Source organism: Chiloscyllium punctatum, chromosome 8 (assembly GCF_047496795.1).
Source record: "Chiloscyllium punctatum isolate Juve2018m chromosome 8, sChiPun1.3, whole genome shotgun sequence".
NCBI lineage: Eukaryota > Metazoa > Chordata > Chondrichthyes > Orectolobiformes > Hemiscylliidae > Chiloscyllium > Chiloscyllium punctatum.
Window position 1 is genome coordinate 44,336,485 of NC_092746.1, and position 25,335 is coordinate 44,361,819.

Consider the following 25,335-nt stretch of genomic DNA (forward strand, 5'->3'; position numbering starts at 1 on the left):
TAGGATCGTGAAGAAGGCGTTTGGTATGCTTTCCTTTATTGGTCAGAGTATTGAGTACAGGAGTTGGGAGGTCATATTGCAGCTGTGCAGGACATTAGTTAGGCTGCTTTTGGAATATTGCATGCAATTGTGGTCTCCTTCCTATCAGAACGATGTTGTGAAACTTGAAAGGGTTCAGAAAAGATTTACAAGGATGTCGCCAGGGTTGGAGCATTTGAGCTATAGGGAGAGACTAAACAGGCTGGAACTGTTTTCCCCGGAGGGCTGAGGGGTGATCTTATCAAAGTTTATAAAATCATGAGGGGCATGGATAAGATAAACAGACAAGGTCTTTTCCCTGGGGTGTGGGAGTCCAGAACTAGAGGGCATCCATTCAGGGTGAGAGGGGAAGGATATAAAAGGGACCGAAGGGGCAACTATTTCATGCAGAGGGTGGTGCATGTATGGAATGAGCTGCCTGAGGAAGTGATGGAGGCTGGTTCAATTACAACATTTAAAAGGCATCTGGATGGGTATATGAATAGGAAGGATTTGGGCCAAGTGTTGGCAAATGGGTCTAGATTAGGTTAGGATATCCAGGCGGCATGGGCGAGTTGGACCGAATGGTCTATTTCTGTGTCGTATATCTCTGACTCTGTCAATACAGTGCCTGTAAGAGCAAGTCAGAAGTTGGAAATTGATGCGAAAGTAATTCAAGTCCATTTGTCTCAATGCCTATCCACTGTCTATACAACAAAAGGTCAAGAGATGCAATTCAACAATTCACCAATGTTCCCTCAGTGGCACCTTACAAACAAAAACCTGAGGTGGTTCTCTATTATCAAAAGACAGAGAAGAGATGCTTAGGAGCTCCACCATCTACAAACTTTCGTCCTGGCTACACACCATGTTAACTTGGAACTGTACCGCGATCACTTCACTGTTGCTTAGGCAAAATCCTGCAACTCACTCCTTAACATCCCTATGCCACATAGACTGCAGTGATTTAAGAAGGCAGCCCACCACCACTTTCATGAGGGAGCAAATGGGGTCGGCAACAAATGCAGACCTAGTCAGTTACCTGCAAAACCTATGTAAGAATAACAAGGTAGTTAGTGTTACTCCGATTCCGATGGAATTCAAGTTTGCTCAGGGTTCTTTGATAACGCACTGTGCCTAATGCTGCCTTATTGCCAAGGGCAGTCACTGTCAGCTCACCTCTTGAATTTGGTTATTGAAAATCCCCATGCGTACAAAATATGTATATTTTGCATGAAAATGATAAGACCATGTCATTTTAGCACCTGTATGTCTCCTTGGAAGCATAGAATCCATACAGTGCAGTCAGAGAGACCATTTGGCCCATCGATCAACCCTCTGAAAAGCATTCCACCTTATCCCTGTAACCCCACAAAGACCATAGTTAACTCCCCTAGCCTGCACATCACTGGGCAATTTAGCATACACTATCCCCCTAATCTGCACATCATTAAACTGCAGGAGGAAACCTAAGCACCTGTTTGAAACCCATACAGGGTCTAGATTAACGTAGTGCTGCAAAAGCACAGCAGGTCAGGCAGCATCCGAGGAGCAGGAAAATCGAAGTTTCAGGCAAAAGCCCTTCATCAGGAATATTCCTGATGAAGCTGTATTCCTGATGAAGGATTTTTGCCCCAAAACGTCGATTTTCCTGCTCTTTGGATGCTTCCTGACCTGCTGTGCTTTTCCAGCACCACTCTAATCTAGAATCTGGTTTCCAGCATCTGCAGTCCTTGTTTTTACCTAGTTGATTGAAACCCATACAGACATGGGGAGAATGTGCAAACTTCGCACACAGTTGCCAAAACTGGAATTGAACCAGAGTCCCTGACACCAAGAGGCAGCAGTGCTAACCACTGTGCGCCTATGTCACCCTAGGTTTATAGTTTTTCAAGTTGTTGCGTAGAGAGATGTAGTTCGATGAATTTCTTATAGGAATAAGTTTCAAGCCATGAATCTTATTAAATTTTGTATGTGGAAGTGTGTGCAAACCATCAAAATGTCAGCTATTACAATTTATATCATTTTTCTAAGTGCAACAATGTGCATATAGTATGAAACTACCCAGGAATATAGATCTTTTGTGAACCCCTTGGAAAATCTCTAGTTTAGATGATTTTGCCTGAGTAGATATTGCGAGCATTACGTTAGTCTCAGCAGCTTGGAACAGGGAGGTCTATCAATTGGGTCATTTGCTCTCTAGGTCCATCTTTTAAACACCCAGATTGAGGATTGTGTCAGGTCTGTCAGTGTAGATGAATAGGCTGTTGGCATTCACACTTGAGGCTTAGTCATGAGTGGTCAATAAAACAACAGTTTGTCTTGGATTGCAAGGTAACAAACTACTGGGGGATTCCAATCACCTTGAATATAATGAAAGCCTTTCTGGTTATTGTGGGTTAACATTTTATCATGTTAATATTTTTCATTTTGTACAGAGACTTCCAAGCTGGGCTCAACCTTGCTTTCAACCGTCAGTTTTATGACGAGCACTGGTCGAAACATAGAGTCGTAACCTGTTTGGATTGGTCACTTCAGGTAAATGTTAACTGTAAAAGTACTTCTTAAAAAATCATTGAGATTATGGGCTTTGTTAGCTGTGTCAACACTTACTACTCAAACCTAATTGCTCTCATGAAAGTGGTGGTAAACTGCTTCTTTCTGAGCCACTACGTAGGTGGGTCCACAGTGTTTGTGGGGTTCTACTGGGTTTTCACCTAGTAACAGTGAAGGACAATAATACATTTCCAATGCCAACTGATCAGTGAAGTGAAGGGGAACTTGCAGATAATAATTCCATTTATTTGCTATCATTGACCTTCTCAATGTAAATAGTCAAGTGTTTGGAAGGCGCTGTGAGAGGAGCCTTGGTGAATTCCAGCAGTACATCTTGTGGATAGTACGCACTGTTGCTACTGAATGTTAGTGGAGGACATTTGTGGGATGCAGTGCTCGTCAGGTGAGCTGCCTTGTCCTGAATAATGTCAAGCTTCTGGAGTATAGTTAGGGTTGCACCGGACCAGGCACATGAGCAGTATTTCCAAGTTTGGATGATAAGGAGTTGGAAGGGAATATGCAGGGTGGGGAGGGAGGGGGTTTAGTGGAGGTGGTTTAGTGGAGGTGGTGTATTGATGTACTAGCTGCCCTTGACCTTCTATATGGGAGTAGTCATGCTTTTGGAAATGTCTGTCTAAGGGTCTTTTGCGAATTTCTAGCATTGTACTTTGTAAATTGTAGACACAGCTGTTCCTGAGCATCAGTGGTGGAGTGACTGAATGGTTATGGATGTGGTGCCAAGTGGGCTGCATTGAGTTGGATTGTCAAGCACCTTGTATTTTTGGAGCTGCACCCATTCAGGCAAATGGGGAGTTTTCCATCACACTCCTGACTTATGCCTTGCAGGCAGTGGACAGGCTTTGGGGAGTCAAGAAGTGAGTTATTCGCTACAATATTCCTAGTGTCTAACTTGTTCTTTATAGCCACTGTGTTTATATGGCTAGTCCAGTTCAGTTTCTAGTCAACAGCACTCCTTTGTGCCAGCGATCAAACTCTGGCTGATTTTTTCATTGGTTTTATTTTTATTTCTTCAGTTTTTATTGTACAGATCCCACCTGCACTGGAAGACATCCCAATGATCCACATATATGAAGCCCTCCCTCCTACACCAGCTCTGTAGCCATGTATTTAACTGTACTATATTCTTATTCCTAGTCTCACTGACATGTGGCACAGGAAATAATGCTAAAATTACAACTCTTGCAATCCTGCTTTATAAATTCCTACCTAACTTCCTGAACTCCCTTTTGCAGGAGCTCATCTCTCTTTCTGCCAGTGTCATTGGTACCAATATGGACTGCAACCTCTGGCTGCTCACCTTTCCCCTTCAGAATGTCCTGTGGCCATGCAGAGACATCCTCATCCTGATGCTACGGAGGCAGCACCTCATCCTGGACTTTCACTTGCAGTCACAGAAATGCCTATCTTTGCCCCTGACTATAGAGTCCCCTGTCAGTACTGCTCTACTAGACTTCGACCCTCCCTACTGTACAACAATGCTGGTCATGGTGCCATTGATCTGACTGCTACTGCCTTCCCCTGAGAGGCCATCCCAACAGTATCCAAAACATTATATCTGTTTGACAGGGGAATGACCACAAGGGACTCCTGCACTCCCAACACATGCATGCTTATCTTCCTAGTGGTCCAAATCTTTTCTGTGGAATAAATCTGGCCAGTTGTGTTATTTTCTTTAATTTCTCTTTTAACTGTGTTTGCTTGTCCCTAGTATGAATGGGTGCTGGAAGCAAATACAGAGGAACCTTGATTATCCAAACAAGATGGGTGGGCAGTATTTCATTCAGATAATCGACTATTCAGTGAAATAATTCAATGCCTCTCCTCTGGGGCTTGGAGTTTTCTGAAGTTTCATTTTTCCTTGCTCTGCTTGCGTTGCTCCCTCCCTCTCCTTCAGGATTTGTTTCTGACAGACACATGCTTGTGTGTAAGGGACCTGCAGCATTGCTGAAGCCTCCCCCACCCCCTGAAATCCCCTCCCCCAACTCCGTTCAATGGGATTGACACAGTGAGGACTTGCTAAGTCTGTTCCCTATTCAGGAGACTAGGCAGCAGCACACTGTGCACGAGCTGCCCCCACCCCAACCCTGTCATCCATCTTGACCCCACACCTGCCTCGCCTCCCCCACCGGCCACACCCCCCCCCCCCCCACTTACTGTGGAGCCAGACCGGACACCAACAGCAAGGCTGTTGCTGCCTTTGGGGAATGAGTCTCAAAATAGTGCACACGCACACAACTTTTCATTGCAACTTTTTGATAAATTCCACTTTTGCCCTGTACAGGACAATGTTGGAAAGATTATCTGGGGAAGGGGAGAGAGAGATGGAGGATGAACAGTTAGTCATTTGGTGACCGTGCCTGGGCTCCCATCGATGTCCAGGACTGTTCTCAGTATTTCAGTAAGCCGAGTTCATTTTTAATCATTGTAAACAAGAGACACGATCAGTGTTGGAAACACCTGTTTGATGGACTGTGTCTATAGGGACCTTGAGAACTACTTTGGATAATCGGAAATTTGGATAATTGAGATTCAGATACTCGAGTTTCCTTTGCATTTTGGGTTTAACGCTTAGTCAAAAATCAGTCACCTTGTCATTCAATTTCCCCTCTGCTAAAGTTATTGTGAATTTAATAAATAGTTAAGTGTTTTGTTTGAGATACAAAACCATTGTCTGTAATTAATTGTTTGCAATGTCTGTGATTGGTTATTTGACAATTTAGTTAGGAACCATTGAAGTAACTATTGGGGGGTCTTCATTTTAATACTTATGTTGTGAAAATAGTTGTAGAAAGCTGATTTAGTTCGGCTTTTTGTCTGTGTTGTAACATTAGAATCATACAATCCCTATTGTGTGGAAGCAGGCCATTTGGCCCATCGAGCCCACATCAATCCTCTGAAGAACATCCTACCAGACCACTTCTTACCCTATCCCTTAACCTCCATTTCCCATGGCTAACCCAAATAGCCTGCACGTCTTTGGGCTGTGGGAGGAAACTGGAGTACCCAGAGAAACCCACGCAGATATGGGGAGAACATACAGACTCCACACACAGTTGCCTGACGATGGGATTGAATCCAGGCCACTGGCACTGTACGTCAGCAGTGTTAGCCATTGAGCTACCATGCTGCCCTTGGTGAGATTCCACCAATGGAAAGTATTCCCCTGATTCCCATTAACTCCAGTATTGTGAGGTCTCCTTGACTCTATATTCATTCAATATGGCTTTGGTATCAAGGACGGTCAATCTCATCTTACCTCTGGAATTCAACTCTTTTGTCCCTATTTGGTCTTTAATGTTGACCAACTCCTGTAAAGTCAGGAGTTAAGTGGCCCTGGTATAACCTAAATTGAGCATCATTGAGCAGATTATTGCGAGGTAACTGCTGTTTGAAAATATTGTCAATAACACTATCTATCGTTTCCCTGATGATCTCAAGTAGACTGGGATAGTTATTGTTTGGGTTAGTTTGTAAATTTGTTGTGCTTCTCTTGGACAGATCAGTACTATTGTCAGAATATTGTCAGGGCTCATTGTCTTTGTTGTATCTAGTGTCTCCACCCATTTCTTGATATTGCATTGAATTAATTGGATTAGGTGAAGACTTGATTGAACTAGGAAGCCAAAACATCATGAACTGCCATTTCCACCACCTCCCGCAGGATGCCACCACCAAATACATATTCCCCTCCTTCCCTTGCCAGTTTTTCGCAGAGATCGTTTTCTCCTGGACACCCTTGGTTCACTCCTCCCCCACTCCCCACAGCATCTTTCCATGCAATCGCAGGAAGTATAACACCAGTCAATTTACGTACTTCCTCCTTACTACCCAAGTCCCTAGACATCACCTTCCAGGTGAAGCAGACATTTATCTGCACTTCACTCAATTTAGCCTACTGTTTTGCTGCTCACAATGTGACCATCTCTACATTGAGGACATGAATTACAGATTGGGTGACTGCTTTACAGAACACCTATGTTCTGTCTGCAAAAATGGCTCTGAGCTTCCAAATGCCTGCCACTTGAACACACCACTGTGTTCCCTAGCCAGCATCTCTGTTTCGAGCTTGCTATAGTGCTCCAGTGAAGCTCAGCACAAGCTGGAAATCAGCATCCCATTTTCCACTTGCGATATTGCAGCCTTCAGGACTCCTATATAGAGTTCAATAATTTTAGGGCCTAGGCATCTTCTCCTGTGCCCTTGCCCCTACCCAAGACTCCAGGCTTTGTCATTACATGGGCTGCTACCACAACCAACCCTTTGTCAGCTACTAATGGTACCCATTACTGATTCTCCCAGGCTTGCCATCACTCATTCCTTTGTCTGTCTGTTTTTCTTTCTTTCTGGACTCCATCCCTACTTATTATTTACCCCAAAAAAACTCTATCTTCAGCATATATACCAATCTTTTCCTAGTTATACTCGGTTCTGAAGAAGGGTCACTGGACTTGAAATGTTAACTCTGCTTTCTCTGCACAGATGCTGCCAGACATGCTGAATTTTTACAGCAATTTCTGTTTTTGTTTCTAATTTCCAGCATCTGCAGTTCTTTGTTTTTGGTTTGAGGTAAGAATGGTATATTTTAAATCTGCTCAAAGATTGATTGTCACAATACAGTAAATAGTAACAATCTTAAAAAAAAAATTGTTAGTGTTCTTTCTGCAATGTGCTTGCAAGTACTATAAGAATTCTGGGTGTACTAGTAAATTATGGCATGGTGGCTCAGTGGTTAGCACAGCTGCCTCACAGCGCCAGGGACCCGGCTTCAATTCCTGCCTTGGGTGACTGTGCAACTCCACACAGACATTCTCCCAGTGTCTACATGGGTTTCCTCTGGCTGCTCTGGTTTCCTCCCACAGTCCAATGATGTGCAGGTGAGGTGGATTGGTAGTGTTAAATTGCCCATAGTGTTCAGGGATGTGTAGGTTAGGTCCATTAGTCAGGGGTAAATGTAGAATAATAAGGTTGGGGAGTGGGTCTGGATGGGATACTTTTTGGAGGGTCGATATGGACTTGTTGGGTCTAATGGCCTGTTTCCACACTGTAGGGATTCTATGATAAATTGCAAAGAGACCAGTGTGGTGACCATTTTTAAAAAGAATGACAATTCAGGCATTGACAACCAGAATCTGTTTTTGTTACTTGGAATTGATTATTAGGGACGTAAATTAATATAGTACCTTGATCATGTTATCAACACGCTATTTTGGTTTGCCTCTGCATTGCCATTGACAGTTCCTCAACCTGCGTATAAAACATACCCAAATTTGTGGAGGCTATGTGTCATTTCCTGTGATATTTAAAGAAGTCCTCAACATCTCTCCCTTAAACTATTGGCAAGATTATCATTGCTGTACAACATTGCCAGAAGTCCCTTCAAGTGTTGACAATGCACTTTTTTTTTCATCATATTGTCCTTTTGAAACTTGTGTGAATTGAGGTAAAAGAGAAAACAGCACAGTCTGTTGCAACTTGAGAGAGATCAAGTAAGTCACAGGAGAAATTGCATCTCCTCCCAACCACCTCTTCACCCCGTCAAAGCCCATTAGTGGGTGAACATATGATTTTGCCCAATAATTGAAAGATTGATAGATTGTTGTAGACTCTACTCTCTTGTTCCATCTGCCTAGTCTGATTCTGCATGTCCAATTTTTCACACTTTAATAGTATATGACCCAGAGACTAGAAGCTGAACTTAAATGTGTTTTCCTTTTAATATATGTTTGAAAATTGTAATTATGAGATGGTCAGTGTGCTGACATAATAAGTGCTTTGTGACTGTAGACACAGGTTTCCATTTAAGGCTGTTTCAATTACAGTTCATGCGCTAAACAATGAAAGCGTTGGAGTTTGACTTTTCTAAATGGGTAGCAATCTTACTGGAATGCATACTTATCTATTCCGTGCATTTAGCATGAAAACTAAATTGGGAGAATACTTATTTAAACTTACTTCACTATCAAATAAGTTCTGTTCACTTTGTTTTTTAAAAAAACCTAAAAGGACTACGGATGCTGGAAATCAGAAACAAAGACAGAAAAAGCTGGAAAAACTCAGCTGGTCTGGCAACATCTGGGGAGAGAAATCAGAGTTAATGTTTTGTGTCCAGTGACCCTTCAAAACTGTGTCTGTTCTCTATGTTCTTTGTAAACCTGCAAAAACTTTTGTAGCTGCTGTGAATTGTTTGAACATGACCCAGTATAGTGCTAATGAACCATAAACGTTTTGTTTCAGTATCCTGAATTGATGGTTGCTTCCTATAACAACAATGAAGATGCTCCACATGAGCCAGATGGAGTTGCTTTGGTTTGGAACATGAAATTTAAAAAGAACACACCAGAATATATTTTCCATTGTCAGGTAAGGATTTATACAACAGTGTCAAAACTATTTTTTAAAAAAGACTTAGCATCAGTTACTCGAATTGGAAAAATACTATTCATTTCAAGAATACTGATTATTCTTTATAGAGTTACAATGGGAGAAATATGTATCATGGACTTGGCTGAATACCACTTATTCAACTAGTCATCCAAATGTTCTTGTCCAGCTAAATGGAAAAACAATGGGCCTTATTTCAACATGCCGTTTTCACACAACTGCGTTTTTCGAGCAATCCTTTTAGTTGTTGTGAATGGTCCTTGTACAGATGCCTTTATATAAGTCTGTCCTTTCTCCAAAAGAAAAGATGTTTCAATATTTATGTTTTTCATTTCTCTTTTTACATAAAACTTTGGGTATTAAAATCAACAGTATATATGGTTTTTCAAAAATTGTCTTTAAACTCTGTCAATTCCTAAAATGCAGGGTCAATTAGCAACTTAAAAAATTATAAAGGTGATAACTTGCATTATTTAGAGACCAAGCTGTAATTGGACTGGGTTAAATGTTATCCAGCTTTTCTTTTCAGATCATTGTGTAAATTATTAAAGAAGTGCTTCAAATAAAGAAAAGTTAGGTTTGTAATAACAGCAACATCCCAGGGCTCTTCACAGAAGTATTCAAAAACAGTATGATGCTGATCCACATAAAGAAACATTAAAGAGGGGAGTTTCTTTGTGCTTTGAATCAAGGAGGTAAACCAATAAACATTTTGACAGACACTGGAGCAATTCAGATGATGGCTGATGATGTCTTCCAGTGAGACTAATGAATGAGAAAATAATAATTAAAGGTTACAAACCAGTCTCATTGTACACAGTTAGATTAAAGTGTGACTTGGTAAATGGGAAAGTTGTAGTGGGAGAAGTGAAACAAATTTCTATAGAAGGAATTAATTTTATTTTGGGAAATTATCTGGCAGGTTCAAGAATACTAACTTCAAAGGTGGCCTACAAGGAATTGAAATATCATAAGAGGAATATCATGGATCTTTTCTTGACAGTTTGTGAAAAGATCTCAGGCCCATAGCATTAGACAGAAAGAAAAGGGGTTTATGAACAAGGAGAAGATTTGAAATTCTAAGCATTGGATGCATTTTTCACAAAATCTTGATTAAAAGATTTGGTGGAAAAAAAATGAGGTTTCCCTTGGAAACCCAAACATATAAATAGAAAGCAGGGAACACCAGCAGTACTTCGTTTGGAGGCTTACTGAAGATGTTACCTAATATGGTGACGAAACATCTGGAAATGAACCTACCAGCTCAGTGAGCAAATCTATATCCATTATTAGTGCTTATTGTCAAGAATGGCCTAACAATTGGGATAAAGAACTTTGTTACTCTTTTTCATCGATAAACAAAGCTCAGAAACAACGTTTCTAATCTATGCTTCATGTTTCAGAGAAAAGCTGACTAAAGCTTGAGTTCCCTAAAAAGCATATGAAAGGGACTCAACAAACAACGAAAGCCAAGAGCAGATAAAAAGAATGAAGTTTAAAATTTTGTTTCAAGAGACAAAATGTTCGTGTTGTTAATTGTTCACTGGACCATACCAAATCAAAAAGAAATTCTGTAATGTAAGTTGATGTAGCGAGTACTGCAGACATTGGGAGAGAATCAGTGAATATGTTGTGCTCACTTGTTGAAAATGTATTATTATAGGTACAATGATCAAGAATAGAGGGTGATACTTAAGAAGTAGAGTGTGAAATAAAAATGAACAATTGGAGAAGGAAATCCGATATTAAAAATTCACACGTTGACACTACAGCAATCAAGTTAGAGAAACATGGAAGTACTGGAAGGATTAAATGGCATCATGCTTTTACCTTCCAGAAAACAATTATAGTGACTTAAAGTTTATTACAAAATCATAATCAATTTGTGGGAATTGACCAGGAAAAGCTGTTTAGCTGCACATGGTGTGAATGTGTTAAAGCAACCCCTTTACAGACTTTAATTCACTTGGATGTGGGTGTCACTGGCTGGGCCAACATTTATTGCCCATACTTGTTGAAGTTGGGAAAGTGGTGGTGAGCTTATTTCTTGAACAGCTGAAGCCCATGTTCTGTAGGTCGACCTACAGTGCCATTAAAGAGGAAATCCAGGGTTTTGATCCAGCGACCGAGAAAGGAAAAGGATTTACTTCCAAGTCTGAATGGTGAGCGGTTGAAGGTGGCAGTGTTCTCATCTGACTGCTGTTCTTGGCCTGATTGATGGAAATGGTTATGGGTTTGAAAAGTGTTATTTAAGGATTTTTAATGAATTTCTCCAGTGTGTCTTGTAGATAGTTCATGCTGTTGCTACTGATGCCCAAGATAGAGGGTGTGGATGTGATGGTAGTGAAGCTGGCTGCTTTGTCCTGGATGATGTCAAACTTATTGAGTATTGTTGGAACTGCCTTCATCTAAGCAAGTGGGGATCCTGACTTGTGACATGTAGATGGTGAACAAGCTTTCGGAAGTTTTGAAGGTGAGATATTCACTGCAATATTCCTAGCCTCAGGTCAATGGTAAACTCCAGGGTATTGCTAGTGGGGAATTCAATGATGGTGAAGGAGTGATGGTTAGAAGATCTGTCTCTTATTGGCATTTGTGTGACATGACTGGTACTTGCCATCTGTCAGGCCAAGTCTGGGTATTGTGCAAGTCTTGTTGCATTTGAACATGGACTGCTTCAGTATCTAGAGTCATAAATGATGCTGAAGATTGTGCAGTCATTGCAAACGTCTCCAGTTCTGACCTTATGATAGAGCGAAGGCCATTGATGAAGCAGCTGAAAATGGTTGGGCCTGGGGCACTACGCTGAGGAGCTCCTGTAGAGATATCCTGGAGTTGAAATGACTGACTTTCAACAACCACAGCCAACTTTCTATATTTCAGGTATGACTCCAACCAATGGAGAGTTTTCCCCATGATTCCCATTTTTTCTGGTTGTGCTAGGGCTCCTGATGTCACACTCAGTCAAATGAGGTCTTGTCATCAAGGACTGTCACTCTCATCCCACCTCTGGAATTCAGCTCTTTTGTTCATGTTTGAACCAAGGCTGTAATGAGATCAGGAGCTGAGTAACCCCGGTGGAACCCAAGCTAGGCATCAGTGAGCAATTTATTGCTAAGCAGATGCCATCTTCCATAATTTTACTGATGATCAAGATTAGACTGATGGAGCCATGATTAGCAGGGTTGAATTGGTCCAGTCTTTTGCCAACAGGACATATCTTGGCAATTTTCCACATTGTCAGGTTGATACCTGTGTTGTAACTGTACTGGAACAGCTTTACTAGGGGTGCAACAACTCTGGAGAAAGAGTCTTTACTACTATTACTGGAATATTATCAGGACCCATAGCCTTTGCAGTATCCAGTTCAACCAACCATTTCTTGATATCATGTGGAGTTATTGGAATTGGCTGAAGACCGCCATCTGTGGTGCTGGAGACGAATGTAAGAGGTTGAGATGGATCATCCACTTAGCTTGTTTAACTGTGTTCCCTAACTTCATAACTGACCTGTTGAGCATAAAGTGCAGTACTCTGATCAGATACCAGAGCAGTAAATAAGATTGCAAATTATTTCAACACTGACAATCGCTAACTTCAAATTTGTCAAACTTTTGCAGAGAAGTCAGTACCAAGAGCAGATAAAAAGAATGAAGTTTAAAATTTTGTTTCAAGAGACAAAATGTTCGTGTTGTTAATTGTTCACTGGACCATACCAAATCAAAAAGAAATTCTGTAATGTAAGTTGATGTAGCGAGTACTGCAGACATTGGGAGAGAATCAGTGAATATGTTGTGCTCACTTGTTGAAAATGTATTATTATAGGTACAATGATCAAGAATAGAGGGTGATACTTAAGAAGTAGAGTGCAATGAGCATTGCAATGAGCATTGCTTCTGGAAAGTTATCTGCCTGTAAATATGTTAATGTTTTGTGGTTTTTTGTTTTAAAAGAGATGTCATTCCTAACTCTGTCATGCCTCATTACCTCCTTCATGGACAAAGAACAAAGAAAATTACAGCACAGGAACCATCCAAGCATGTGCCAATCCAGATCCTTTATCTAAACCTGTTGCCTGTTTTCTAAGGATCTGTATCTGTCTGCTCCCTGCGCATTCATGTATCTATCCAGATACATCTTAAGTGACGCTATCATGCCTGCCTCTAACATCACGCAAGTCTCCCTTAAACATTTCCCTCCTCAGTTTGAACTCATGACCCATAGTAACTGAGTCCCTCACTGGGGGAAAAAGTTTCTTGCAACCCACTCTATCTATATCTCTCATGATTTTATTCCCTCAATTGAGGTCGACCTCAATTAGGTGTCCCCCAACCTCTGTCTTCCTAATGAAAATAATCCTAATCTGCTCAACCTCTCTTCATAGCTAGCACCCTCCATACTAGGCAACATCCTGGTGAACCTCCTCTGCACACTCTTCAAAGCATCCACATCCTTTTGGTAAAGTGGTGACCAGAACTCTGTACACTATTCCGAATGTGGCTGAGCAAAAATCCCATACAACCTTAACATGATCTTCCAACTTCTGTAATCAATATCTCTTTCCGATGAAGGAAAGCCTGCCATATGCCTTCTTGACAACTCAATCGACCTGTGTTGCCACCTTCAAGGTACAATAGACCTGAACACCCAGATCCCTCTGCACATCAATTTCCCCCAGGACTTTTCCATTTACCATATAGTTCACTCTTGAATTGGACCTGGCATTTGCCTGGATTGAACTCCATCTGCCATTTCTCTGCTCAGGTCTTCAATCTATTTATATTCTATTGTATTCTCTGATAGTCCTTTTCACTATCTGCTACCCACCGAGCTTAGTGTCATCTGCAAACTTGCTAATCAGACCACCTATACCTTCCTCCAGATCATTTATGTATATCACAAACAACAGTGGTCCCAGTACGGATTCCTGTGGAACACCATTGGTCACAGTTCTCCGTTTTGAGAAACTCACTTTCACTACTCCTCTCTGTCTCCTGTTGTCCAGCTAGTTCTTTTCCATCTAACTAGTACACCCTGGACCCCATGTGAGTTCACATTCTCCATCGGCGTACCATGGGGAACCTTCAGAAATGCCTTACTGAAGTCCATGTATATTACACCTACAGCCCTTCCCTCATCAATCAACTTTGTCACTTCCTCAAATAATTCTATTAAGTTGGTAAGATATGACCTTCGCTGCACAAAACCATGTTGCCTATCACTGATAAGCCCATTTTCTTCCAAATAGGAATAGATCCTGTCCCTCAGTATCTTCTCCAGTAGCTTCCCTACCACTGATGTCAGGCTCACCAGTCTATAATTACCTGGATTATACCTGCTACCCTCCTTAAACAAGAGGACAACATCAGCAGTTCTCCAGTCGTCCAGGACCTTACCTGTGTTCAAGGATGGTTCAAAGTTTTACATTAAGGCCCCAGCTATTTCTTCTCTTGTTTGCTTCAATAACGTGGGATAGATCCCATCCGGACCTGGGGACTTGTCCACCTTGATGTTGTTTAGAGTAATTAATTGCACAAACATTAATTGCTACTTGTTAATGCAAACCTAGATACTGTCCAGATCTTGTTGCATTTGAACATGTACTGCTTCAATATCTGAGGAGTCACAAATGATGCTGATTATTGTGTAATCATCACTGAACATCTCCACTTCAGAACACTTCCTCCCTCCTTATGCCCACTTGACCTAGCCTAATCAAATATCTATCCCTACCCTCAAAAACGGTCATGTCCCTCTCCTCAGTGAATATCTATGCAAAGTACCCGTTAAGAATCTCACCCATTTTCTCTGATTCCACAATAACTTTCCTCCTTTGTCCTTGAGTAGGTCAACCTTTTCTCTAGTTACCCTCTTTCTCCTTGTATATGAATTTCATTTGCGCTTTGGGTTTTCATTAATCCTGTTTGCTAAAAATATTTCATGGTCCCTTTTACCCCTCTTAATTCTTCATTTCAGATTGGTCCTACTTTCTCGATATTCTTCCAAAGCTTTGTCTGTCTTCCATCATCTAAACCTTATGTATGCTTCCTTTTTCCTCTTAGCTAGTCTCACACTTTCACCTATCATCCATGGTTCCCTAATCTTGCCATTTCTATCCCTCATTTTCACAGAAACATGTCTCTCCTGGCCTCTAATCAACCCCTTCTTAAAAGTCTCCCACATAAAATGTGGATTTACCTTCAAACAGCTGCTCCCAATCTATATTCCCTAGCTTTTGCTGAATTTTGGTTTAGTTGGCCTTCCCCCAATTTTGCACTCTTCCTTGAGGACAACTCTCATCTTTGTCCATGAGTATTCTAAAACTTATGGAATTGTGATCACTATTCCCAAAGTAATCCCCTACTGAAACTTCAACCACCTGTCCAGGCACTTTCCCCAACACCATGTCCATTATGGCCCCTTCCTGAGTTGGACTATTTACATACTGTGCTAGAAAATCCTCCTGGATGTTCCTTACAAATTCTGCTCCATCTAGACATCTAACTCCTAAGTGAATCCCAGTCAATATTGGGAAAATTAAAATCTCTTCACCACCACCACCACCACCACCCTGTTGCTCCTACATCTTTCTATAATTTGTTTACATTTGTACCTCTATTTCATGCTTGCTATTGGGAGACCTATAGTACAGCCCCAACATTGTTACCACACCCTTCCTATTTGTGAGCTCTGCTCATATTGCCTCACTGCTCGAGTCCTCCATAATGCTGTCCTCCAGCACAGCTGTGATATCCTCTCTGACCAATAATGAAATTCCTTCACCCTTTTTACTTTCCTCTCTGTCCCGTCTGAAGCATAGATATCCTGGGATATTTAGTTGATTGGATTTCTGCCTACACTGTTTCTGCTCATTGTTGCCTCCTTTATTGCAGCCTTATGTCTCAGCTCCATATCCTTTTCTTACCCTCCCCTCCCCACCCCCCCCCCCCCCCCCCAAATCATGGGGTTTGTTGCCTTCCCACAAGTTTCCAACCACTGAGTTGGAAAATTGGCAGTTTATCTTATAAAGTACTCATTATACATCAATGCATAATGACTACAATTTTTAAAACTGCTAACCCACAGCAATGTGGCATGCAGTGGATGCATGAGTTTCAGTTAGATATCTGGTATGTGGTGGGAGTTACAATTTAGAAACACTGGGGTTTGATTGAATTGATGATTTACTTCTCTCTGCTAGCCTGGAGTACAATTGTGGACTTTGATAGCATTGAAAGATGAAGCTAAACTTCAACAGGCGGGTATGGAGGGCCAAGTGTTTTAGCAATATTGAATTTCTTAGTGCCTTTTGGTCATTTCAGGAGGGAATTTGTTATATATGATAAATTCTTAGGATTATTCACATGGTTTAGGATTATTCAAGCATTTGATGACCAGGTTTGGGCAATCCCAAATCTGAAATATGAATTTATTCACAATGTTCTTTGTTTATTATTGACTAACTTGAAAATATCTTTAAAAAAGACCAATTTTACATTTCCATTGCATTGACTTGTCTGCCGTGCATATTGGCCTCTGTTACTACTTGTATTAAACAGTGTTATAATCTCAAGGGAGATTGTTAATTTTAAAAAGAATTAAGGCTCCCAATTAGTAGCTGAAAGAAATTCCACGACAGTATTTCACATTTTTAAGAATTCTTTTACTGCGGAAGAATTAAACAAAGCAAGCACTACAAATTTAATGCTATGTTTCATAAACCCCAAATATTTAAGCCCAGAGATCTTGACTGGATAATCCCAGATCTATTTTTGGTTCCACCCAAGAGTTCACTTCTACATTCTGCAATATTCCACTTGAATAGATCTTAGCTCCCCAGAATCCCCTTGGATCTCTCCTCAGTGCTAGTGTATCTCCAAGGTACGCAATTTCATGGGGATCTTCCATTAGTTTTTGACAAAGTGATCCTTCAACTTTCTTTCAAAACCTCCCAACTGTGGATTTTGTAGTTAAACTTGGCTCTCACTGTCTTTTTGTTTAGTGCATTAAATTCCAGAAACACCCTGCTTCCCAATGGCCTCTGTACTCCTTCTTGATTAACATTTTTAACAGACACAGGTAATTTTCTCCCAGTCTGCTTCCACTGTCCCTGCACAGCTGTTGCTCTCTCTTGCATTACAGTTCTTGTCTGCTTCAACCAAGTTGACTGTGACTGCTGACCGCCTGTATCTGCAAGAAAAGTTGCAGATAAATTATGGGAGAAATAGCTTCCTCACCCCCACAGCCCATCTCAATAGCAACATGAGAAGCTCCAAGTAAAAATGAAAATGAATTATCATTTTTCCTTTGAAACAATGTGTTGATTTTTTTTGAGTTATGTTGATAATTTAATATGTTGATTCCACCGAGAAACCCCGTTCTTTGCGAAGGTGGTTTTAACCTCTTTGACCTGGTAACTACATGAACCGTTTAAATCCCAATTGAAATAAGTGTAGGCTCTTGACTCTTCCAAGAGTTTAGATATCAGTCATCCATTGTTTAAATGTTCTTACTTCCAACTTTGAACTTATTTACTAAACACAGATTTTCCTCAATGTAATTTCCCCAGGCCTATTGACTATTCCTCAGCCAAGAATTTACATTTATTTATGTTAAGTTCTGGAAATGAATTTTCAATGCAGTCACTAAAACTTGTCATTTAAGAAATAAGATATTAATAAAATTCTCTTGTAAAAACTTAAAAACAAAAGGGGGTCTAATACCCATTTAAGAATTTCCTTAATATGCTGACAGTATTAAGCACAACCAACAATGGGCCAGCATCAACCAAGGGACATGGGGGGTGTCCAGAGAAATGTTCAATGTTATTCAGAAACAGTTCATACCCTTGAGGAGGAAAAGCTCCACCACTCAGGGAAAAAAAAATCCACTGCCATGGACATCTGAGGTGGTAAGGGACAGAATAAAATTATAAGAAAGCGTTTATAAAAATGCAAAGACAAGTACAGATTCCACAGAATTGGGCAAGTGCAAAGACCAGTAAAGTTCACAGTGGCTTATAAAAGGGGTTAAAAGATTTGGAAAGGAAACTTGCAAGGGATATAAAAGGTAATAGGGGATTTTATTTTTATATAAAAAGAAAGTGGCTGGTTAAGTGTACCTTAGCCCACTGAAGGCTAAGAGTATGGATATTGTCAATGACCGTGGGAAAATAGCAAACATACTGAATGATTATTTTGTGTCAGTGTTCACAGCAGAAAAGGAGGATAGCTTATCGGATGTCTAATAGGAAGTCACAGAAAACTGGGGGAGGTAATAGCCTAGTGGTACTATTGCTAGACTATTAATGCAGAAACTCAGTTACTGTCCTGGAGACAACTGCTCAAAATGCAGAAAGTGTAATTTGAGCTCAATTTTTTTAAAAATCTGGAATTAATAATCTACTGATGATCGTGAGTCCATGCCAATTGTCAGAAAAAACAAATCCTGGCTCACTAATGTCCTTCAGTGAAGGAAATCTGCCATCTTTACCTGGTCTGGTCTCCATGTGACTCTAGACCAACAGCAATGTGATTGACTCTCAATTGCCCTTTGAAATGGCTTGGAGCACCAATCAGTTCAAGGGCAGCTTGGGACGACCAGTAAATACTGGCCAGCCAGTGACACCAACATCCCAATTGTTGATGCTGGAATCATAATCTTTTAAAGTCATAGAGCTGTAACAGACCTTTTGGTCCAACATGTCCCTATCGACCAGATATCCTTAATTAATCTAGTCCCATTTGCCAGAATTTGGCCCTTCTCAAAAACGCATCCAGCTGCTTTTTTACATGTTGTAAGTGTACTAGCCTCCACAACTGCTTCTGGCAGTTGGTTCCATACACCCATCACCCTCTGCATGAAAATGTTGTCCCTTGGATCTCTTTTTAAATCTTTCCCCTCTCACCTTAAACCTATGTTCTCTAGTTTTGGCCTCCCCTACCCTGGGAAAACACCTTAACTATTCACCTTATCCATGCCTCTTGTGTATGGAATAAGCAGCCAGTGGAGGTGGCTACAATTACAACATTTAAAAGGCATTTGCATGGGTATATGAAAAGGAAGAGTTTAGAGGAATGTGGGCCAAATGCTGGCAAATGGGACTCTGTTAGATCGGTATGTCTGGTTGGAGCAGACAAGTTGAACCGAAGGTTCTGTTTCTGTGTTGCTTGACTCTATGATTTTATAAATGTCTATCAGGTTATGCTTTAGTCTCTGAAGCCTAAATAACCCCAGCCTATTCAATCTCTCCGTACAGCTCAAGTTTTCCAACTGGCAACATCCTTGTAAATCTTTTATGAACCCTTTCAAGTTTCACAACATCTTTCCTATACCAGGGAGACCAGAAGTGAACATTGGTTAGGTTACTTCTGGAACACAATGTTACATACAACTGCAACATGAGCTCCCAACTCCTTTACTCAGTGCGCTGGTCAAAGAACTGCACCAAATACTGCCTTCACTACCCTGTCTACCTGCGAATTCATTTTCAGGGAACTATGAACCTGCAATCCAAGGTCCCTTTGTTCAGGAACACTCCCAGGACCCTACCATTATGTGTATAAATCCTGCCCTGGTTTCCCTACCAAAATGTAGCACCTCACATTTATCCAAATTAAACTCCATCTGCCATCCTTGGCACATCAATTCTTCTGATCAAGATCCCATTGTATGCTGAGGTAACCTTCTTTGCTGTCCACCGCGCCATCAATTTTGGTATCATCTGCAAATTTACTAACTATACCTCCAATATTCACATCCAAATCATTTGTATAAATAATGAAAACCAGTGAACCATGCGTCGATCCCCGTGGCAGACCACCAGTCACCGGCCTCCAGTCTAAAAAGCAACCCTCCACCACTGCCCTCTGTCTCTTACGTTCAAGCCAGTTCTTTATCCAAATGGCTAATTCTCCTTGTATTCCATGTGATTTAATCTTGTTAACCATTCTACCATGTGGAACCTTATTGATCGCCCTACTGAAGTCTATATAGACAACATCTACTGCTCTACCTTCATCAGTCCTCTTCGTTACTTCTTCAAAAAAACTCACCCAAGTTAGAGAAGCATGATTTTCCAAATACAAAGCCATGTTGATTATCCCTAATCAGTCCTTGCCTTTCTAAATGCATGTAAATCCTGTCCCTCAGGATTCCCTCCAACAACTTACCCACAACTGATGTCTGGCTCACCGGTCTATACTTCCCTGGCTTTTCCATACCACCTTTCAGAAATAATGGCACCACTTTAGTGAACTTCCAGTCTTCTGGCACCTCATCCGTAGCTATCAATGATATAAATATCTTAGCAAGGGACCCAGAGATTAGAGTTCCTTAGATTCAGGAGTTGCTCCTCCAGATTGGAAATTCGCTCATGTCACTTAAATCTTTAAGAATGATGACAGAAGGAAATCAGGAATTATAGACCAATTAACTTGACATCTGTGCTGGCGAAATTGTTGGAGTCTGGGATCAAAAATAGGGTAACAGATCACCTCAAAAATGTTCAGTTATTCAGGAGAGTCAGCATGAATTCACGAAGGGTAAGTCATGCCTGACAAACCTCATAGAATTATCTGAAGAAGTACAACAAAGGTGATGGAGAGATGTAAGTTGATAAATGTTGTTTAAATGGACTTACAGAAAGCTTTTGATGAGACTATTAGCAAAGATGGAAGCCCAAGGAATTGAGGGCAACTTACTGAATTGAATAGAAAATTGGTTGAGTGGCAGTAAAAGAGTTGGAATAGTGGGTAAATGCTCAAATTAACAGGACATGACAAGTGGTTCCCCACAGGGATCTGTGTTGGGACTCACATTTTCACAATATTCATTGACTTGGATAATGGCATAAAAAGTCAAAGATCAAATTTGCTGACAACACAAAATTGAACAGCACTGTAGACCGTGTTGATGACAGCATAAAATTACAACAGGTTATTGAAAGATTAGGTGAATGGACAAAGGTATGTATCCTCCTTCAATTTTTTTTTATCAATACCTTGACATGTACTGCACTTTCTGGTGTGAAGGTCATGTCTTTCCAGTCAGTAGAGTTTGATTGATCCCAGTGTCACTCCTTATCACTACAGGCTTGCTCATCTCACACAGGGGAAATATGAACACCTTTCCTTTAGATATAAGATCCTGGTTACTCTCAGGGATTTGTTTAGCTTCATTTGCCATTTTAGAAGTGCCTTGACAGAGATATTGCAAAGAGTCATATCGTGATTTGCTATGGTCTCTGTGTGAATCCCATTCTCTGTACAGGGTGAATGTGCCCAGATAAATCTCTGTTTTTCCCTGTTGCAGTTGGCCTCGATATGCCCTACTTTTCAGCCATTGATAAACAGAAGTTTTTTGATCTTGTCTATCATCTAAGCACCACCCTCTCTGTCCTGCGGACAGCTCTTGATCATTTTCCCTTTCTTTCATGGGTGGTTAGTTGTTTTATTAATCACTCACCCTACCCTTATTCTGTTCAGTTGGTTGGGGTGACTAAGAAAGGGTTTCTTCTGGAATAAAGGATTGCGGATCATCTCATCATCCAGTAAGGTGGCTGTTTGCTTTGAGCCTATCACTCTGTTCCTTGTGGTATCTTCTTATTGGGAGGGAGATGATGCTTTGAAACGTCTTGGAGACTTGTTTTGAGTTTTTCATAAGCGGTTCTAAGTACCTGTCCTCACTGATAAAAGCAAACTTCTTACGTCTTTCAAAGTCCAGTTACATCTGATCAGGACATTTCCTGATGGATTTTTTTTTTACAGTACATCTACAGCAGCTAAGTTTTTTTTACTGTAATCAGTAATTGGTCGCATTTCCTCAGGCAAAAGGAGTAAACCTGTATGTTTTCCCTGAAGACTGGCCTCTCTAACTGCTATACCACCTGCTCAAAATTGATAAAGAAACCTTCTACATCTGCCTCCTCAAAATAAGGAATAAAATAAGCAAACTGAGTTACCTCCACTCTGAGTGAGCAGTGTCTTCATGGGACACAACAGGGTTTTCCACTCCTTAGCTGAAGCTGTCTTCATTCAAACTCCTTTCCCTTCATTTTTCAAAAAAAAGCTGTTTCCTTACTGTTTCCCATCTTTCTGTCTCTTCCTGATTCTTCCACTTTTTGTTTTTACTTGTAATTCTAATTTCAGCTCCTCCAAGTTTTATCTCTTGCCAGTACTGTCTCTGTTTCTTCATCCTCTGTTTCTGCCTGTAAAGCTTTGGGCAAAATTCCAATCCTCAGCATCTTATTAAATCTTTTAATTGTTGGTGGGTCAGAGCATTTAAATGCTCAAAAGTAGCTTTTCTAATCCTACTAAGAATGTGATGGCATCAAATCCAATAACTTGCTTTCTTGGACTTCAGTAAAGACTTTGACAAGGTTCTGCATGGTAGACTGATTAGTAAAGTTAGATCATATGCGATTCAGAGTGAGTTTGCCGATTGGATACAAAAGTGGCTTGAAAGTAGGGAACAGTGTAGAGTGTTGTTTATCGGACTGGAGGCCTGTTACCAGCGGTGTTCCACAGGATCAGTACTGGGTCCACTTTTGTGTGTCATTTATATAAATGATTTAGATGAGAATATAGGAAATGTGGTTAGTAAATTTGCGGATGACACGAAAATTAGTGGTATAGTGGACAGTGAAGCAGGTTACCTAGGATTACAAAGAAATCTTGATCAATTGGGTCAATGGGCTGAGGAGTGACAGATGGAGTTTAATTTGGATAAATGTGAGGTATTGCATTTTGGTAAAACAAACAAGGGCAGACTTAAAAATTAGTGGTACGGCCATAGTACTGTTGTAGAACAGAGACCTAGCGGTTCAGGTACATAATTCAATGAAATTTACATCACTCATAGACAGGGTGGTTAAGAAGGCATTTAGTGTGCTTGCCTTCGTTGCTCAAATCTTATAGGAGTTGGGACATGATGTTGAGGTTGTACAGGACATTGGTGAGGCTTCTTCTGTGTGCAGTTCTGCTCTCCCTGTTATAGGAAGGATATTATTAAACTGGTGAGGGTTCAGAAAAGATTTACCAAGATGTTGCTGGGAATGGAGGTTGTAGGAGGTTGAAGGGTGACCTCATGAAGGGCATTAGCAAGATGAATGACAAGGGTCTTTTCCTGGGTAGGGAAGTTCAAAACTAGGGGCATTTTATTTTAAGGTGACAGGAGAAAGATTTTAAAAGGACATGAGGGGCAACTTTTTTGTACAGTGTATTTTGTGTGGAATGAACTGCCAGAATGTGGTGGATGCTGGTACGGTAACAGTGTTTAAAAGACATTTGGAAAAGTTCATGAATAGAAAAGATTTGGAGGGATATGGGCCAAGTGCAGGCAAGTGGGACTAGTTTAGTTTGGGAACATGGCTGGCATGGACTGGCTGGACCAAAGGTCTGTTTCTATGTTGTATGACTCTATAACATTTTTGCAATTGAAATGCAAAATTAAGAAAACTTCCTTTTTAGTTCTTGAAATTACTGAATGGAGGCTGGTATCCTATTACCAAATTGCCCTTCATTTACATGTGTTCAGTACGTGAACTCTGACCAACTGGTCTGATCCAGTCTCGAGAGTCAGGAGGCTCTCTGAGACTCCTGTTTATATCTGCCAGCTAGGGCTTCCTAATTGGCCCAAATTAACAACCCCAGTCAGCGATCTCATATTCAACAAAATCCACCTGGCCAACCTCATTCCAATCACTTCAGTTCTTATAAAAATTGGTTTCATGATAGCAATTTATCCACGCAGGTTCTTTTGGTTACTCTGTTGATTTAAATCACGGCAAGATTCCCAATTTATGACGACCAAATCTCAGGCAAAGCCCCAGTTTGTTGCAGTCAGATCCCAGCGGAGGTGTCTCAATTTATAGTTAGATTAGATTCGATTCCCTACAGTGCGGAAACAGGCCCTTCAGCCCAACCAGTCCACACCAACCCTCTGAAGAGTAACCCACCCAGACCCATTTCCCTCCGACTAATGCACCTAGCATTATGGGCAATTTAGCTTGGCCAATTCACTTAACTTGCACATCTTTGGACTGTGGGAAGAAACCACAGTACCCGGAGGAAACCCATACAGACACTGGGAGAATGTGCAGACTCCACACAGACCCTCACCCATGGCTGGAATCAAACCTGGGACCCTGGTGCTGTGAGGCAGCAGTGCTAACCATTGAGCCACTATGCCGGTTCTAGATGGACACTCCATATTGTTAAATCCCAGGTGAGGAGGGATGGAAGCTAATTATTTTGTATCCATAGCCATTTTTGATGGAATCAGGCCTCTTTTATGTATAAAGAAAAGTCAGTTCATGGAATTTCTACAAGAAGATTTGGCTCACTGAATCTGCTAAGAGCATCTCATCACTCACCCTATCCCCATAATCTGCTTTTACCATGACTAATCCACTGAGCTTGCACATTCCTGGACATTCCGGGATAATTTAGCATGACCAATCTACCTAACCTGCATGCCTCTTTGGACTGGGATGAAACCAGAGCACCCAGCCAAAACCCACACAGACACAGGAGAATGTGCAAACTCCACACAAACGTTTTGGAATAACAAATATAAAAAAAATCCTCAGCACTTCAGGGCTCTGAACTATGGTCAAGCCAATATATGTAATAACAGGACAGTAAGAAAAATAGAGGGGGTAATTAGACATCAAAAAGAGGATCTTTGCATGGAGGCAAGGAGTATGGCTGAGGTACTAAATGAATACTTTGAATTTCCTCTTAATGCAGATGCTGCACAAGTTGCAGTGAATACAAAGATATCAGACAAGCTAAAAATTGCTAATGTAAATATATATGACCAAAAAAGGCTCCATTTTAAGTTCATAGATCACTGGGATTGAATAGTATTCATCTGCAGTTTTTTGGGAAAATAAACAGGGAAATTTTGCTAACTGTAATCATCTCATTCCCCCTTAGGTGTGTACAAGTGGTGCTAGAGGACTTGAAAATTACACAAGTTATGCTTTATTTCTGAAATAAAAATATAAATGCTAAATCTGGCAACTACAGGCCATTTAGTTTAATCTTGTGGTTGGAAAGTTTTGAAATTATTACTGTGTCCAATATTAAAAGTTACTTGGATAAGAAGAGATGAATTAAGAAAAGTTAGGATGAATTTGTTATAAGCAAATTGTGTTCAACCAACTTGATTGTGCCTTTTTGATGAAGTCAAAATCCTGGAACTTACCTCCCAACAGCATTCTGGATGTACCGACACCAAATGGACTGCACTGATTCAAGAAGGCAGCTCACCTTTCAAGCTCAATTAAACTGGGCAATTGTCCAAGTCAGTGAAGCCCACATCTTCTGAATAAATAGCAAAATACAGGATTGATAA

General features: G+C 40.8%; 1 protein-coding gene across 5 annotated transcripts in view; it reads left to right on the forward strand.

Annotated features, from left to right (window-relative positions):
• Positions 1 to 25,335, forward strand: part of LOC140480503 (cytoplasmic dynein 1 intermediate chain 1) — a 279,676-nt gene that overhangs the window by 171,377 nt on the left and 82,964 nt on the right. For all 5 annotated transcript variants that reach the window (XM_072575444.1, XM_072575448.1, XM_072575445.1 and 2 more), the window contains exons 9-10: positions 2,457 to 2,556; positions 8,830 to 8,955. In XM_072575444.1, coding sequence (XP_072431545.1) covers positions 2,457 to 2,556; positions 8,830 to 8,955 — 226 coding nt within the window. The remainder of the gene's footprint in view (positions 1 to 2,456; positions 2,557 to 8,829; positions 8,956 to 25,335) is intronic.